The following is a 15,191-nucleotide window of genomic DNA, read 5'->3' on the forward strand; positions in this document are numbered from 1 at the left end:
GTCGTAGGCTTGGTTGCGGCTGATCAGCCATGGATACCCATTTCATGAAACATCCGACGAACAGTTCTTGTGCGGACGTTGCTTCCAGAGGTGGTTTGGAACTTGTTAGTGAGTGTTGCAACCGATGACAGACGATTTTAAAGCGCTACGCGCTTCAGCTTTCGGCTGTCCCTTTCTGCGAGCTTGTGTGACTACGCGGCAGAGCTATTGTTGCTCCTAGATGTTTCCACTTCGCAATAACAGCACTTACAGTTGACCAGGGCAGCTCTAGCAGGGCAGAAATTTGAAAAACACTACTTGTTGGAAAGGTGGCAACCTATGTTGGTTCGTTGAAAGTCACTGAGCTCTTCAGCATGGGCCATTCTACTGCAAATGTTTGTTTATGGAGATTGCATGGCTGTGTGCTCGGTTTTATACACTTGTCATCAACGGGTGTGGTTGAAGTAGCAGAAACCACTAATTTGAACGGGTGTCCACATACTTTGGTGATGTAGTGTATATCCAAATAGAAGGCTCTGCCCAAAACCCCTCAGATTTGATTCTACAACAGGACAAATGTAAATACTGCAACAGAAGTTAGATTGAATTGGGGCCGAACAACAAAGCAACAAAAAAAATACATGGTCAATCATCCATTTATAGAATAGTAATCAAAAACAAAAGGCAGTTTTTCCTTTATACAGCATAGATCTACCTTATTGAGTTGAATTATGTACACACTTGTCCACCTTTACTCTTAAAGCGAAACTACAATAAAACTATTACCAAAACTTCAAATAAATCTGTTTATGTAGTCAAATTAGTAATATTGTCCTATAATAGCATACTGAATATATTGTGGCAGCACACACATTTTTAGCAAGCACAATATGTCCTCATTTGTGCCCTGTGAAAAAGTACATCATAGATGTCCAGCAGTTGTCCTAAAAATAAATATACGTGTTAGGCAAAACCCTCTTAAGTTTAATGGTGACATTTTTACCAATGGAAATATTCAGTGTTTCTTGACCTGAGGATTGGCACAACGTTAATATGTGATAGTGAAATGTCCAATGATATCAAAACATACACATTTCTTAATACTATCATGGCAAAAAGGACTTTAACACTGAAAAGGAATGATTCAAGAAGGCCGCAATCAAAATGGTAGAGGATCTTCCTCTCTGTTTCCTATGTCTAAGCAATCAGTCAACTCTCATACCCAGTACTGGTTCTTTTTTAACTCCGGGTTCGTTGTCCGACAGTGCTGCAGCAATTCCGGGTCGGCGTCTTTGGAGTCCATTTGGGACATGGGGATGTTATTGGCCGGGTCGGTTTTCCGGAAGGTCTCCTGGCTGATCTCTCCGTTTTTGGGCTTGGAGCCAGCCACCGTCTGCACATTGTGTTTGCCCGTCTTGTTGCGACGCACCAAGTAGAAAGCCAAGATGGCCACCAGCAGGAGGAGGAGCAGGAGGATCAGAATGGGGATGAGGATGGACCACAGGTTGTTCCTCCTGGACACCACTGGTTTCCTATGGGAGTCTTTGTCAGTGTAGGCAGTGGTAGGGGCATCTCCTCCATGAGGCCAGTCCATGTTGCCCCTCCAGCGAGGGCTGGCTGGGGTGATGCGTGGGGACCCCGCCCCTCCAGGGAGGTCGTTGCTATTTGGCCATGCAGACCCGCCAGGGACCTTAAGGAGAGTGGCCGGGTAGACCGCTGAGGCGTTGTAAGGGGTCGTCTTGAAGGAGAGAACGCACTCAGCTGGAGGGACCCCGTGGGCCTTGAGCAGGAAGCGAGCCACGTCCTGGGCTTGGCTGCCTCCTGTTCCATTCAGGATCTCCATGGCTACACGTCCCTCATCCAGTTCTTTCTGGGTGAACGTGTCCACAGGCTGGCCGTCTCCCTCTGGCCCTCTCCCGCCAGCCCTCACGAAGCGGGCGCCTTGCGGTTGCTGGATGATGCTGAAGGTGGGTGATGTCCGGGTCTTGTTGGCCAGCGGCGTGGCATCCAGCAGCTTCTTGTCCAGCAGCACGGTGGCACCCCGTGGCAGCAGGAGTCCCTGGGGGATGTTGGCCAGAGGCTTGACCGTGATGTTGAGGACAGAGGAGACATTGGCCGCCCGGCTCCGGGCCACAAAGGCCACGCTGTCCCGGGGTGAGGTGGACTTGATGAAGCGAACGCTCACCCGGCCCTCCCTTATCTGGGTCTGAGTGAAGGCCGACGTGGGCTGCCGGTCCACCATGACGGCAGCGTACTTGGGCACACTGGTGATCTTGTAGAGGACTTCCTCCTCATTGGGGCCACCTGTGGTGGCCCTCAACATCTCCTCTGTCAATAGGGTCTCGTCGTCCCCCTGCAGCACCTGGATCTCTGGGGCTTTGGCCAGCACCAGCGTCCGGGCCAGGACTCCTACATGGAGAGTGTGCGGCTCAGTGTGGTGCTTCCCGTCCGACACAGTGAACTCTATGAAGCCGTCCGACAGGCTTCCGTCACTGACAAACCCCACCTGGCCCTTGTTGACCGCTTCCTGGGTGAACATGGAGATGTGGTCGCCCTTGGTGGCATCCACCAGCCGCCCGTTGGTGGGCGCCTTTGAGACTGTGAAGCGCACCTCATCGGGCGTGCTGTCCTCGTCGCGGGTGTTGAGGTACTTTTGGGTGATCACCGTCATGGAGCCCTGGAGAACCTCCAGAAGAACGTCCAAGCTCACCAGCTCTGGAGGACTAGAGTCCCTTCTCCGGATTGAGATGTTGAAGACCTCCTCCAGGACCACTGCCTGGGCTGGGGAGGGGGGAAGTGTGCCGCGGCCCTGGGAGTTGAGCCGGGCTCGGAAGGAGAAGCTGTCCACGGAGGCTCCAGAGTCATCGTGGAGGTATTCCAGCTCGCCCTGCGCCACATCCTCCTGCATGAAGTAGGGGGCACCCTGGGGCAGATTCAGGCCCCCCAGGGTGACTCTCCCATGGGCCGGGAAGCGTCGCACCTCAAAGACCACATCCAAGGGACCTCGTTCCGCCTCGGGGAGGCTGGCCAGCAGGTTGGAGGCGTCCAGGATGGAACTGTCAATCACCTTCCTCTGACCTTGCACTATGTCCAGACCTGAAAAGAAAATAATATACAAGATTATCCATTGATGTATAGGGCCACATACCCTTTCTTTATATGACATTTGAAATAACTTTTATTTTCTTGTAATGCTTCTTTGTAATTATGCCATGAACAGACCTGATTCAATAAACCTGCAATAGCAATATTGTTTACAGAACATTTTGTTTACAAACTGCTGCCTGACACCCATGCATATCTTACACTGATAACAGACAGCCAGACCTGTGTCAAATACATACTGTATGTCAAGTCAGCTTGATTTATCTTACTCAGTAGAATAGAACCACCGGAATAGTCACTAGTGCTTGTACACAGTTATCTGCATTTTTAGATGTTGTGAAACGCCTTGAATCCCATACAATGACTGACCTGGACACCATTTTCTTTGGTATCCACCACTTTTGACATGGCACCTGCCCAGATCCATGTGGGTCTACCTACCTCTGTTCTTCCAGAGCTGTGAGGAGATGTTGTCGCTGGCTGCGGAGTAGGACACGGTGATGGGGAGGACGTGATGCACAGCGGGGGCTGGAGGGGAGGAGAGCAGGAGCTCCACAGAGTCCCGGACCACCCAGAAGGGCTCCTCAGGCATCTGGTGCTCGTAAAAGACGGCCCCGGACTCCAGCTGTGGGGAAGAGCAGAGGATTGGACATTGTTCATTAAGGCAACGTTTTAAATGTTTAGAAACAAAAATGAGCATTTCTCATTAGACAAGACCAGGTAGTCCCTCCCTGTTTCAGCATGTAATCTTCAGTTTAGCGCTTAATTAATGAACACGACCCAGGTAGCTGTGTGTTTGTATTTGTGTGTATACGCGTTTGTGAGTGAGTGAGAGAGCGAGCGTGTTTGTGTGGGCGTCAGAACTGGGTTCAAATATCTCAATTACTTTCACATACAGTGGGCTCCAAAAGTATTGGGACAGTGACAAATGTTTTTGGCTTTGTACTCCAGCACTTTGGATTTGAAATTATACAATAACTATGAGGTTAAAGTGCAGCCTTGGTGAACTGTGTAGAAAGTACAGCACTTTTGTACATAGTCACCCCATTTTAGAGGACAAAAGTATTGGGACAAAGGACATATTCAGATATATTTTATTTGAAAAGATAAGTAGTTGAATATTTTAATGTATTTGGAAATACACAGTATTTTCAAATACAATTTTTAAATACTTGGGTTAAATGCATGCGAGTGTATTTGAGTCACTGTATTTTAGTATTTGAAATACGATTTAGCAGAATATGATTTATACAAATAACCATTCAAACACTCAAATAAAAGTACTTGTTTTGGGTTGTGTATTTGAAAAATGCTCAAAGACTATTTTTTTTTACATTTAATTTATTTCACCTCTATTTAACTAGGTAGGCTAGTTGAGAACAAGTTCTCATTTACAACTGCGATCTGGCCAAGATAAAGCATAGCAGTGTGAACAGACAACAACACAGTTACACATGGAGTAAACAATAAACAAGTCAATAACACAGTAGAAAAAAAATAAGAAAAAAAAGAGTCTATATACATTGTGTGCAAAATGCATGAGGAGGTAGGCGAATAATTACAATTTAGCAGATTAACACTGGGGTGATAAATGATCAGATGGTCATGTGCAGGTAGAGATACTGGTGTGCAAAAGAGCAGAAAAGTAAATAAATAAAAACAGTATGGGGATGAGGTAGGTAAATTGGGTGGGCTATTTACCGATGGACAGCTGCAGCGATCGGTTAGCTGCTCAGATAGCAGATGTTTAAAGTTGGTGAGGGAGATAAAAGTCTCCAACTTCAGCAATTTTTGCAATTCGTTCCAGTCACAGGCAGCAGAGAACTGGAAGGAAAGGCGGCCAAATGAGGTGTTTGCTTTGGGGATGATCAGTGAGATAAACCTGCTGGAGCGCGTGCTACGGGTGGTTGTTGCCATCGTGACCAGTGAACTGAGATAAGGCGGAGCTTTACCTAGCATGGACTTGTAGATGACCTGGAGCCAGTGGGTCTGGCGAAGAATATGTAGCGAGGGCCAGCCGACTAGAGCATACAGGTCGCAGTGGTGGGTGATATAAGGTGCTTTAGTAACAAAACGGATGGCACTGTGATAAACTGCATCCAGAATGCTGAGTAGAGTACTGGAAGCTATTTTGTAGATGACATTGCCAAAGTCGAGGATCAGTAGGATAGTCAGTTTTACTAGGGTAAGTTTGGTGGCGTGAATGAAGGAGGCTTTGTTGCGAAATAGAAAGCCGACTCTAGATTTGATTTTAGATTGGAGATGTCTGGAAGGAGAGTCTGGAAGGAGAGTTTACAGTCTAGCCAGACACCTAGGTACTTGTCCGCATATTCTAGGTCGTAACCATCCAGGGTGGTGATGCTAGTCGGGCGTGCGGGTGCAGGCAGCGAACGGTTGAAAAGCATGCATTTGGTTTTACTAGCGTTTAAGAGAAGTTGGAGGCCACGGAAGGAGTGTTGTACGGCATTGAAGCTCGTTTGGAGGTTAGATAGCATAGTGTCCAAGGAAGGGCCAGAAGTCTACAGAATGGTATCGTCTGCGTAGAGGTGGATCAGGGAATCGCCTGCAGCAAGAGCAACATCATTGATATATACAGAGAAAAGGGTCGGCCCGGGAATTTAACCCTGTGGCACCCCCATAGAGACTGCCAGAGGACCGGACAACATGCCCTCCGATTTGACACACTGAACTCTGTCTGCAAAGTAGTTGGTGAACCAGGCAAGGCAGTCATTAGGAAAACTGAGGCTACTGAGTCTGCCGGTAAGAATATGGTGATTGACAGAGTCGAAAGCCTTGGCCAGGTCGATGAAGACGGCTGCACAGTACTGTCTTTTATCGATGGCGGTTATGATATCGTTTAGTACCTTGAGCGTGGCTGAGGTGCACCCGTGACCGGCTCAGAAACCAGATTGCACAGCGGAGAAGGTACGGTGGGATTCGAGATGGTCAGTGACCTGTTTGTTGACTTGGCTTTCGAAGACCTTAGATAGGCAGGGCAGGATGGATATAGGTCTGTAACAGTTTGGGTCCAGGGTGTCTCTCCCTTTGAAGAGGGGGATGACTGCGGCAGCTTTCCAATCCTTGGGGATCTCAGACGATATGAGAGAGGTTGAACAGTCTGTTTCAGAAATAGAGGGTCCAGATTGTCAAGCCCAGCTGATTTGTACGGGTCCAGGTTTTGCAGCGCTTTCAGAACATCTGCTATCTGGATTTGGGTAAAGGAGAAGCTGGGGATTAGCTGCGGGGGGGGGGGGGGGGGGGGGCTGTTGGCCGAGGTTGGAGTAGTCAGGAGGAAGGCATGGCCAGCCGTTGAGAAATGCTTGTTGAAGTTTTCGATTATCATGGATTTATCGGTGGTGACCGTGTTACCTAACCTCAGTGCAGTGGGCAGCTGGGAGGCGGTGCTCTTGTTCTCCATGGACTTTACAGTGTCCCAGAACTTTGGGGATTTTGTGTTGCAGGAAGCAAATTTCTGCTTGAAAAAGCTGGCCTTTGCTTTCCTGACTGACTGCGTGTATTGTTTCTGACTTCCCTGAACAGTTGCATATCGCAGGGACTATCCGATGCTATTGCAGTCCGCCACAGGATGTTTTTGTGCTAGTCGAGGGCAGTCAGGTCTTGAGTGAACCAAGGGCTACATTTGTTCTTAGTTCTGCATTTTTTGAACGGAGTATGCTTATCTAAGATCGTGAGGAAGTTACTTTTAAAGAATGACCAGGCATCCTCAATTGACGGGATGAGGTCAATATCCTTCCAAGATACCCGGTCCAGGTCGATTAGAAAGGCCTGCTCGCAGAAGTTTTTTAGGGAGCGTTTGACAGTGATGAGGTGTTGTCGTTTGACTGCGGACCCGTAGCGGATACAGGCAATGAGGCAGTGATCCCTGAGATCCTGATTGAAGACAACGGGGGTGTATTTGGAGGGCCAGTTGGTCAGGATAACGTCTGAGGGTGCCCTTGTTTACAGATTTAGGGTGGTACCTGGTGGGTTCCTTGATGATTTGTGTGAGATTGAGGGCATCTAGCTTAGATTGTAGGACTGCCGGGGTGTTAAGCATATCCCAGTTTAGGTCCCCTAACAGAACAAACTCTGAAGCTAGATGGGGGAGGGCGATCAATTCACAAATGGTGTCCAGGGCACAGCTTGGAGCTGAGGGGGGTCGGTAGCAGGCGGCAACAGTGAGTGACTTATTTCTGGAGAGATTCATTTTTTAAATTAGAAATTCAAACTGTTTGGGTATGGACCTGGAAAGTATGACATTACTTAGCCTGCAATCTCTGCAGTAGACTGCAACTCCTCCCCCTTTGGCAGTTCTATTTTGACGGAAACTGTTATAGTTGGGTATGGAAATCTCAGAATTTTTGGTGGCCTTCCTAAACCAGGATTCAGACACGGCAAGGACATCAGGGTTGGCAGAGTGTGCTAAAGCAGTGAGTAAAACAAACTTAGGGAGGAGGCTTCTGATGTTGACATGCATGAAACCAAGGCTTTTTCGATCACAGAAGTCAACAAATGAGGGTGCCCGGGGACATGCAGGGCCTGGGTTTACCTCCACATCACCCGCGGAACAGAGGAGTAGGATGAGGACTTTCAACTCCCTCCAAAGATTTTCTATGGGGTTGAGATCTGGAGACTGGCTAGGCCACTCTTATGAAGCCACTCCTTCGTTGCCCAGGCGGTTTGTTTGGGATCATTGTCATGCTGAAAGACCCAGCCACATTTCATCTTTAATGCCCTTGCTGATGGTAGGCTCTGTTACTTTGGTCCCAGCTCTCTGCAGGTCATTCACTAGGTCCCACCGTGTGGTTCTGGGATTTTTGCTCACCGTTCTTGTGATCATTTTGACCCCACGGGGTGAGGTCTTGCGTGGAGCCCCAGATCGAGGGAGATTATCAGTGGTCTTGTATGTCTTCCATTTCCTAATAATTGCTCCCACAGTTGATTTCTTCAAACCAAGCTGCTTACCTATTGCAGATTCTTCAGTCTTCCCAGCCTGGTGCAGGTCTACAATTTTGTTTCTGGTGTCCTTTGACAGCTCTTTGGTCTTGGCCATAGTGGAGTTTGAAGTGTGACTGTTTGAGGTTGTGGACAGGTGTCTTTTATACTGATAACAAGTTCAAACAGGTGCCATTAATACAGGTAACGAGTGGAGGACAGAAGAGCCTCTTAAAGAAGAAGTTACAGGTCTGTGAGAGCCAGAAATCTTGCTTGTTTGTAGGTGACCAAATACTTATTTTCCACCATAATTTGGTGGAAAATTAAAAAATCCTACAATGTGATTTTCTGGATTTTTTTTCTCATTTTGTCTGTCATAGTTGAAGTGTACCTATGATAAATTACAGGCCTCTCATCTTTTTAAGTGGGAGAACTTGCACAATTGGTGGCTGACTAAATACTTTTTTGCCCCACTGTAAGCCCAGGCACTGGGTGATGATAAGAGAGGTTGTATCTCTGGACATGCTGGTTGTAATGGGTGAGGTCACCGCATGTGTGGGAGGTGGGACAAAGGAGGTATTAGAGGTATGAAGAGTGGAACTAGGGGCTCCATTGTAAACTAAAACAATGATAACTAACCTGAACAACAGTATACAAGGCATATTGACATTTGAGAGAGACATTATTTAAGTTATTTAAAAAATAAATAAATAAATATCAGATACACATGTATTTGAACCCAGGTCTGGTGTGCATGTGTATTACTTTCAACCCAGTCAACATAAGCACCGTGTCAGTGTTTACTTTTAAACCCCTGTAGCTGGTTTCTGAGTGATGAGGATGATAAACATAACCCTATGTGAGCCTGGAGATTAGGAGTAATTAAGATCAAAAACTTCAAAATAAACTTTTGATCAAGTGCTTTTCTGATCTTGCCTGTTTTGTAATCTATTTGATTAATTTGTGTCATAGATTTTTATTTGTGGCTGGACATGTTCATGATCTTCATTTAGCATCCTGTATTGTAAAATTAGATTACCACTGAACAATGGAGGTTGGTGGCACCTTAATTGGGGAGGACAGGCTTGTGGTAATGGCTGGAGCAGATATGTGTATTTGATCCAATTCCACCTGTTTCATGCCTTTCCATTAGCTCCTTTCCAGCAATTATTATGAGCAGTCTTCCCCTCAGCAGCCTCCACTGCCACTGAGCTAGTGTAGAGTGTTGAAGATAGATCTGGGCCAGTACCTAGACTGGGAATGTGATGGAAGGTAGACTGGAATGTGCCTATGTGTGCTTCTTTGAGGTTATTGTGTCCTGAGCTGAACTTTTCAACACCACAAAAATTTGTCTGCAACACACCAATCAACCACACATGGGAGCATACAGTGCATTAAGAAAGTATTCAGACTCATTGACTTTTTACACATTTTGTTACAGCCTTATTCTAAAAATGGATTTAAAAAAAAATCTATCTACACACAATACCCCATAATGACAAAGCGAAAACAGGTTTAGACAGGTTTGCAAATTTTTTTTTACATAAAACTAAATACCTTATATACACCCTTTGTAATGAGACTCGAAATTGAGCTCAGGTGCATTCTGTTTCAATTGATCATCCTTGAAATATTTCTACAACCAGATTGGAGTCCACCTGTGGTAAATTCAAATGATTGGAGATAATTTGGAAAGACACACACCTGTCTATATAAAGGTCCCACAGTTGACAGTGCATGTCAGAGTAAAAAAACAAGCCATGAGGTCGAAGGAATTGTCCGTAGAGCTCCAAGATAGGATTGTGTCGCGGCACAGATCTGGGGAAGGGTACCAAAACATTTCTGCAGCATTGAAGGTCCCCAAGAACAACACCTCCATCATTCTTAAATGGAAGAAGTTTGGAACCACCAAGACTCATTCTAGAGCTGGCCACCCAGCCAAACTGAGCAATCGGGGAGAAGGGTCTTGGTCAGGGAGGTGACCAAGAACCCAATGGTCACTGATAGAGCTCCAGAGTTCCTCTGTGGAGATGGGAGAACCTTCCAGAAGGACAACCATCTCCGCGGCACTCCACCCACCAGGCCTTCATTGTAGAGTGGCCATACAGAATCACTTGGAGTTTTCCAAAAGGCACCTAAAGACTCAGACCACGAGAAGCAATATTATTTGATTTGAAGAAAACAAGATTGAACAATTTGGCCTGCATGCCAAGCGCCACATCTTGAGTAAACCTGGCACCATCCCAAAGGTGAAGCATGGTGCTGGCAGCATCATGCTGTGGGGGATGTTTTTCAGCTGCAGGGACTGGGAGACTAGTCAGGATCGAGGGAAAGATGAACGGAGCAAAGTATAGAGAACCTTGATGAAAACCTGCTCCAGAGTGCTCAGGACCTCAGACTAGGGCGACGGTTCAACTTCCAACAGGAAAACAACCCTAAGCACACAGACAAGGTAGGAGTGGCTTTGGGACATGTCTCTGAATGTCCTTGAGTGGTCCAGCCAGGGCCCGGACTCGAACCCAATCGAACATCTCTGACGAGATCTGAAAATAGCTGTGGAGCAACGCTCCCCATCCAACCTTGAGAGGATCTGCAGAGAAGAATGGCAACCTATATTTGGAGTTTCACCCAATCTTGTAGCGTCATACCCAAGAAGACCTGAGGCTGCAATTGCTGCCAAAAGGTGCTTCAACAAAGTACTGAATACTTAGGTAAATGTGATATTTCCATTTTTTTTTTATAAATTTGCTACATTTTGAAAAACACTTTTTGCTTTGTCATTATGGGGTGTTGTGTGTAGATTGAGGGGGAAAAGCTATTTATTCAATTTTAAGAACAAGGCTGTAACAATGTGGAAAAAGTAAAGGTGTCTGAATACTTTCTGAATGCATTGTGTAATGCAGTATGCAGAGTCTATTTTGTATCATTATTTTGCGGTTAAGAATGTTGGGCCAGTAACCAAAAAGTCACTAGTTCGAATGCCAAGCCGACTAGGTGAAAAATCTATCCATGTGCCTTGAGCAAGGCACTTAACCCTAATTACTCCTGAAAGTCGCTTTGGATAAGAGTGTCTGCTAAATTATTAAAATGTGAATCATGTTTTAATATCCAATAGTTTTTTTTTTTTTTGATGCAGATGAATTTTGTGATTTACATACACTACCGGTCAAAGGTTTTACAACACCTACTCATTCAAGGGTTTTCTTAATTTTTAAAAACTATTTTCTACATTGTACAACAATAGTGAAGACATCACAACTATGAAATAACACATTTGGAATCATGTAGTAAAATAAAAGTTAAACAAATCAAAACTCATATTTGAGATTCTTCAAAACGTCACCCTTTGCCTTGACAGCTTTGCACTCTTGGCATTCTCTCAACCAGCTTCATGAGGTAGTCACCTGGAATGCATTTCAATTAACAGGTATGCCTGTTCTTTCCTCAATACATTTGAGCCAATCTTTTTGACAAGGTATGGGGGTATACAGGAATAGAAGACCCATAGTTACCTCTGCTGCAGAGGATAAGTCCATTAGACTTACCAGCCTCAGAAATTGCAGCCCAAATAAATGCTTCAGAGTTCAAGTAACATACACATCAACTGTTCAGAGGAGACTGTGAATCACGCCTTCATGGTCAAATTGTTTCAAAGAAACCACTACTGAAGGGCACCAATAATAGAGACTTGCTTGGGCCAAGAAACATGAGCGATGGACATTAGGCCGGTGGAAACTTGTCCTTTGGTCAAGAGTCCAAATTTGAGATTTGGACCGCAGAGTGAAGTAAAAGCAGCCAACAAGTGCTAAGCATGTGCGGAAACTCCTACAAGACTGTTCGAAAAGCATTCCACGTGAATCTGGTTGAGAGAATGCCAAGAGTGTGCAAAGCCGTCATGGCAAAGGGTGACTATTTGAAGAATCTCAAATATAAAATATATTATTTGTTAAACACTTTTTGTTTACTACATGATTCCAAATGTGTTTTGTCATAGTTTTGATGTCTTCACTATTATTGTAGAAAATAGCAAAAAATAAAGAAAATCCCTTGAATGAGTAGGTGTTAAACTTATGACCGGTAGTGTAAATTCACTGAAAACCCACACTAACACACATATTAAAAGTACTGCACTTTTCATGGAGCCTAATTTTGGCCAGCTAATACCCTAACCACCGATCAAGCAACATTATGGAGTAAACATTTAAATCCTGTTGCTGCAAGTTTATTTTGCTGTGTCAGTACTGGTCAAATTAAGATCCTACATTGGATGCATGTACTGTATGTAATATTTTCCTTAGCTTTCCTTTATTTTTCCTATCATTTTTCCTATCAGCATATACATAAATATGGAACATTGGCTTGTCTCTTACAGCATTAGCTAAGTATTGGTTTCCAAACTCATCCTAAATTGAAAACCAGATGCACTAACTGGACACTTTTCCCACAGGCCAGGGAAGTAAATGTCTTATCCATTCATTGGAATGTTCTTAAAATAGAAGATGGAACAATGGAAATGAAATTATAATAATTCTCAGTCTTCTGGAGATCCTGTGCCTTACATCTGATTGTGAGAAGCGTGTGATCTCTTCAAACTGGTTCCTGTCGTTGGCTAAGATCAGTCTTCCCAGGCGAGGAGGCCTGACCAATGAGAAGCTTATCTCATCTCCATCCTCATTGGTCACTGCCTTCAAAATGGCACTGGTGATGGCATGTCTTGTTCCTGTAAAATTGTAAAAATGGTACAGGTTCACTATAAGTGAATATAATGCAGGATATAAAACACATGCCCTGTCATTGTAGCTCTTAGCTTCTTCTCACTGACACCTTTTAAGCCTTTAACGCCAGACATTCCAATAGCTCAGACACCAGTAGTATTGTCAAACGTTTGCCTGCCGATAGTACTTACTTAGCACCTCTGAACAGTGTTGGCAGTCAATCTCTTTTGTGTTCACACAGCAAAGACTTTGAAGTCGTCAGCCACTCAGCCTTGTTAAAATACACCAAACCAGAAGGTGGCAGTAGGGTTGTTTGGCAATACATGTCCATGTGGGTTGCTTAGTTTGTGTAGATTCCCATGTTCGCTAGCTAACTGTGCTAATGTTGCTATTTTGTAGAAAGCCCTTGTTGATACTAGCCAGATGGCCACAGCTAGATAACTACTTAGCAAGATGACCAATAAACAATTTAATTCACTCTCCATAATCCCATAATGCCAGCACCAGCCCATAGCCAACTGTTTACCTATCTAGCTAATGTTAGCATATTCGCTAGCTAGCACATCTTAGCTAGTTAGCTAAGGACACTGCACTAAAATGGCAGCTAACACCGGCAGCTCTTTCATGGAAACTAATCCATTGTAATTTAATTATAATTTCAATACTAGCTACAGTGGTTAGTTAGCTTGGAGGAAGTATTCAGTGTTGTGCGCATTACCATCCCATAGCCTACATTGCATATGAAGTGTGACTGGCTCATGACATTTAACTGGATGTATGAAGAAAATGCCATTTTTTTCCCATTTTGTTGTCACTCTTGCTTGCTACCCATCTGGGGGTTCATGCGCTCTGATTGGCTCAAAGTGAAGTTGTTGGCCACTGACGAGCATTTCCAGGTTCGTCACTACCGGGTTGGTACTAATGATGGGAAAATAAACCTTCATGAAGAGTTTAGCATTTCCCGCGAATTGTGTCAAAAATAGGTTCATTACTTGAAGCTTTAATCAACACTGTGTATATTAGTGGCACCTGCTGGTCAAAAGAACAGCAAATTATTATAGATGGCGTTGCGTGCAGTGTAGCCTTTTTATCTTCTACCGAAACCAATATCAAACCAATCAGGTGGTTGATCATTGATCACGTGCTTCTGATAGTGATACAAGCATCGGCATACCGCTTAGAGATTTCAACGCATGAGAAAAAAATAGGCAGTCTCGGCAGTGAGATTCTCGGTGTGTTTCATGCCTAAGTGTGGAATGTCAACATGTTGTGATTTAAAGAGGGGAAAAGGGGATTAGAAGGGAAAACAAAGCTAAACATTACACATCCTCAATTGTATTCATTGTAGGCTACAAAATACCCATGGAACTATTTTTCTGATATTGAGGCCTATTTGTTATCCAATCAACAAAACAAAAAACAAAGCCATGCTGAGACAATTTGAAATGGCCATTATTTGTTCATCATAAATGTCTGGTTAAATTGGGTTCACTACTTCATGACCCAGCATGCTTTTGTTAGCTCACCTGGAAAGATCTTTAGCTCCTCCCCGGTTTCCATGGTGATGGTGAGCTGTCTAGCCGTAACGACAAAGCGGTAGAGAGGCGAGGTGTGCTCTCCATCTGTCACGGTAAAACTGAAGCCTCCAGACTCCAGACCTGAAGGAACAGTTCAGAATAGTAGGTGGCATAGGTTGACCATCAGAGTCAAAGATAAAGCTTACAAAGCCTAGGGAGCTAAAAAAATAAAAAATAAAAGACATGAGCTGGTCGCACACCCAGAATAATAGCTTGTTTGGAGGTGGTGACTAACGGCAAATAAACAATAAACTATCAAAATAAAGAAAGTAGCACACTCCATGTATAATCTCCCAGCAATTGAATGGGTATTTACCAACTTTTCGGCATCACTGTGCCTTCCTCAGGGTAATGTCATGAATACTTGAACCAGGTTATGTAGACACACAGTGCAATTAGTGTAACCAATGACAGTAGTGAGGGGTGTGTCATAATGATTTAAGTTCATTCAAATAAATTAGTGAAACTGTTAAAAAATAGTATATGGCATATTAAATATATTACACTATTGTTATCATATAGAAACAATGGAATATTGTACAATATATTAGCATCAACATACATTATTGTTTAATTCAATTTCACATAATTTTGTATTTCATTTTTGTTACATGTAACCTTTTGGTTCAACCTTAATATATAATGAGTATCCTCAACAGGGGGAACATATTAGGTGTACGCTAATAAGCTGTAAATAACTTTTCAATTTATAAGACTTGTTCATAAAGGAACATTTGTTCATAAGAAGGCCCTGAGATCAAAGTCAATATTCAGACCACTAGGGGTCAATGTTTTTAGATAGGATATCCAGTAAGCCTCCTTGTAGGAGTAGGATCTCGATGTGACCTCCTTTCCTTGGTAGAGCAACATGCTCAAGCCT

At 44.3% G+C, this 15,191-nt stretch overlaps 1 protein-coding gene across 1 annotated transcript in view; it reads right to left on the reverse strand.

The window, feature by feature from the left end:
* Positions 1-619: 619 nt before the first annotated feature.
* Positions 620-15,191, reverse strand: part of cspg4 (chondroitin sulfate proteoglycan 4) — a 99,053-nt gene continuing 84,481 nt past the window's right edge. Inside the window, exons 7-10 of the mRNA XM_020456613.2 lie at positions 14,261-14,392; positions 12,579-12,739; positions 3,526-3,709; positions 620-3,075 (exon numbers count right to left, since the gene is read on the reverse strand). Coding sequence (XP_020312202.1) covers positions 1,196-3,075; positions 3,526-3,709; positions 12,579-12,739; positions 14,261-14,392 — 2,357 coding nt within the window. The 3' untranslated portion in view covers positions 620-1,195. The remainder of the gene's footprint in view (positions 3,076-3,525; positions 3,710-12,578; positions 12,740-14,260; positions 14,393-15,191) is intronic.

This window comes from Oncorhynchus kisutch, linkage group LG22, assembly GCF_002021735.2.
Source record: "Oncorhynchus kisutch isolate 150728-3 linkage group LG22, Okis_V2, whole genome shotgun sequence".
NCBI classification, from domain to species: Eukaryota; Metazoa; Chordata; class Actinopteri; order Salmoniformes; family Salmonidae; genus Oncorhynchus; species Oncorhynchus kisutch.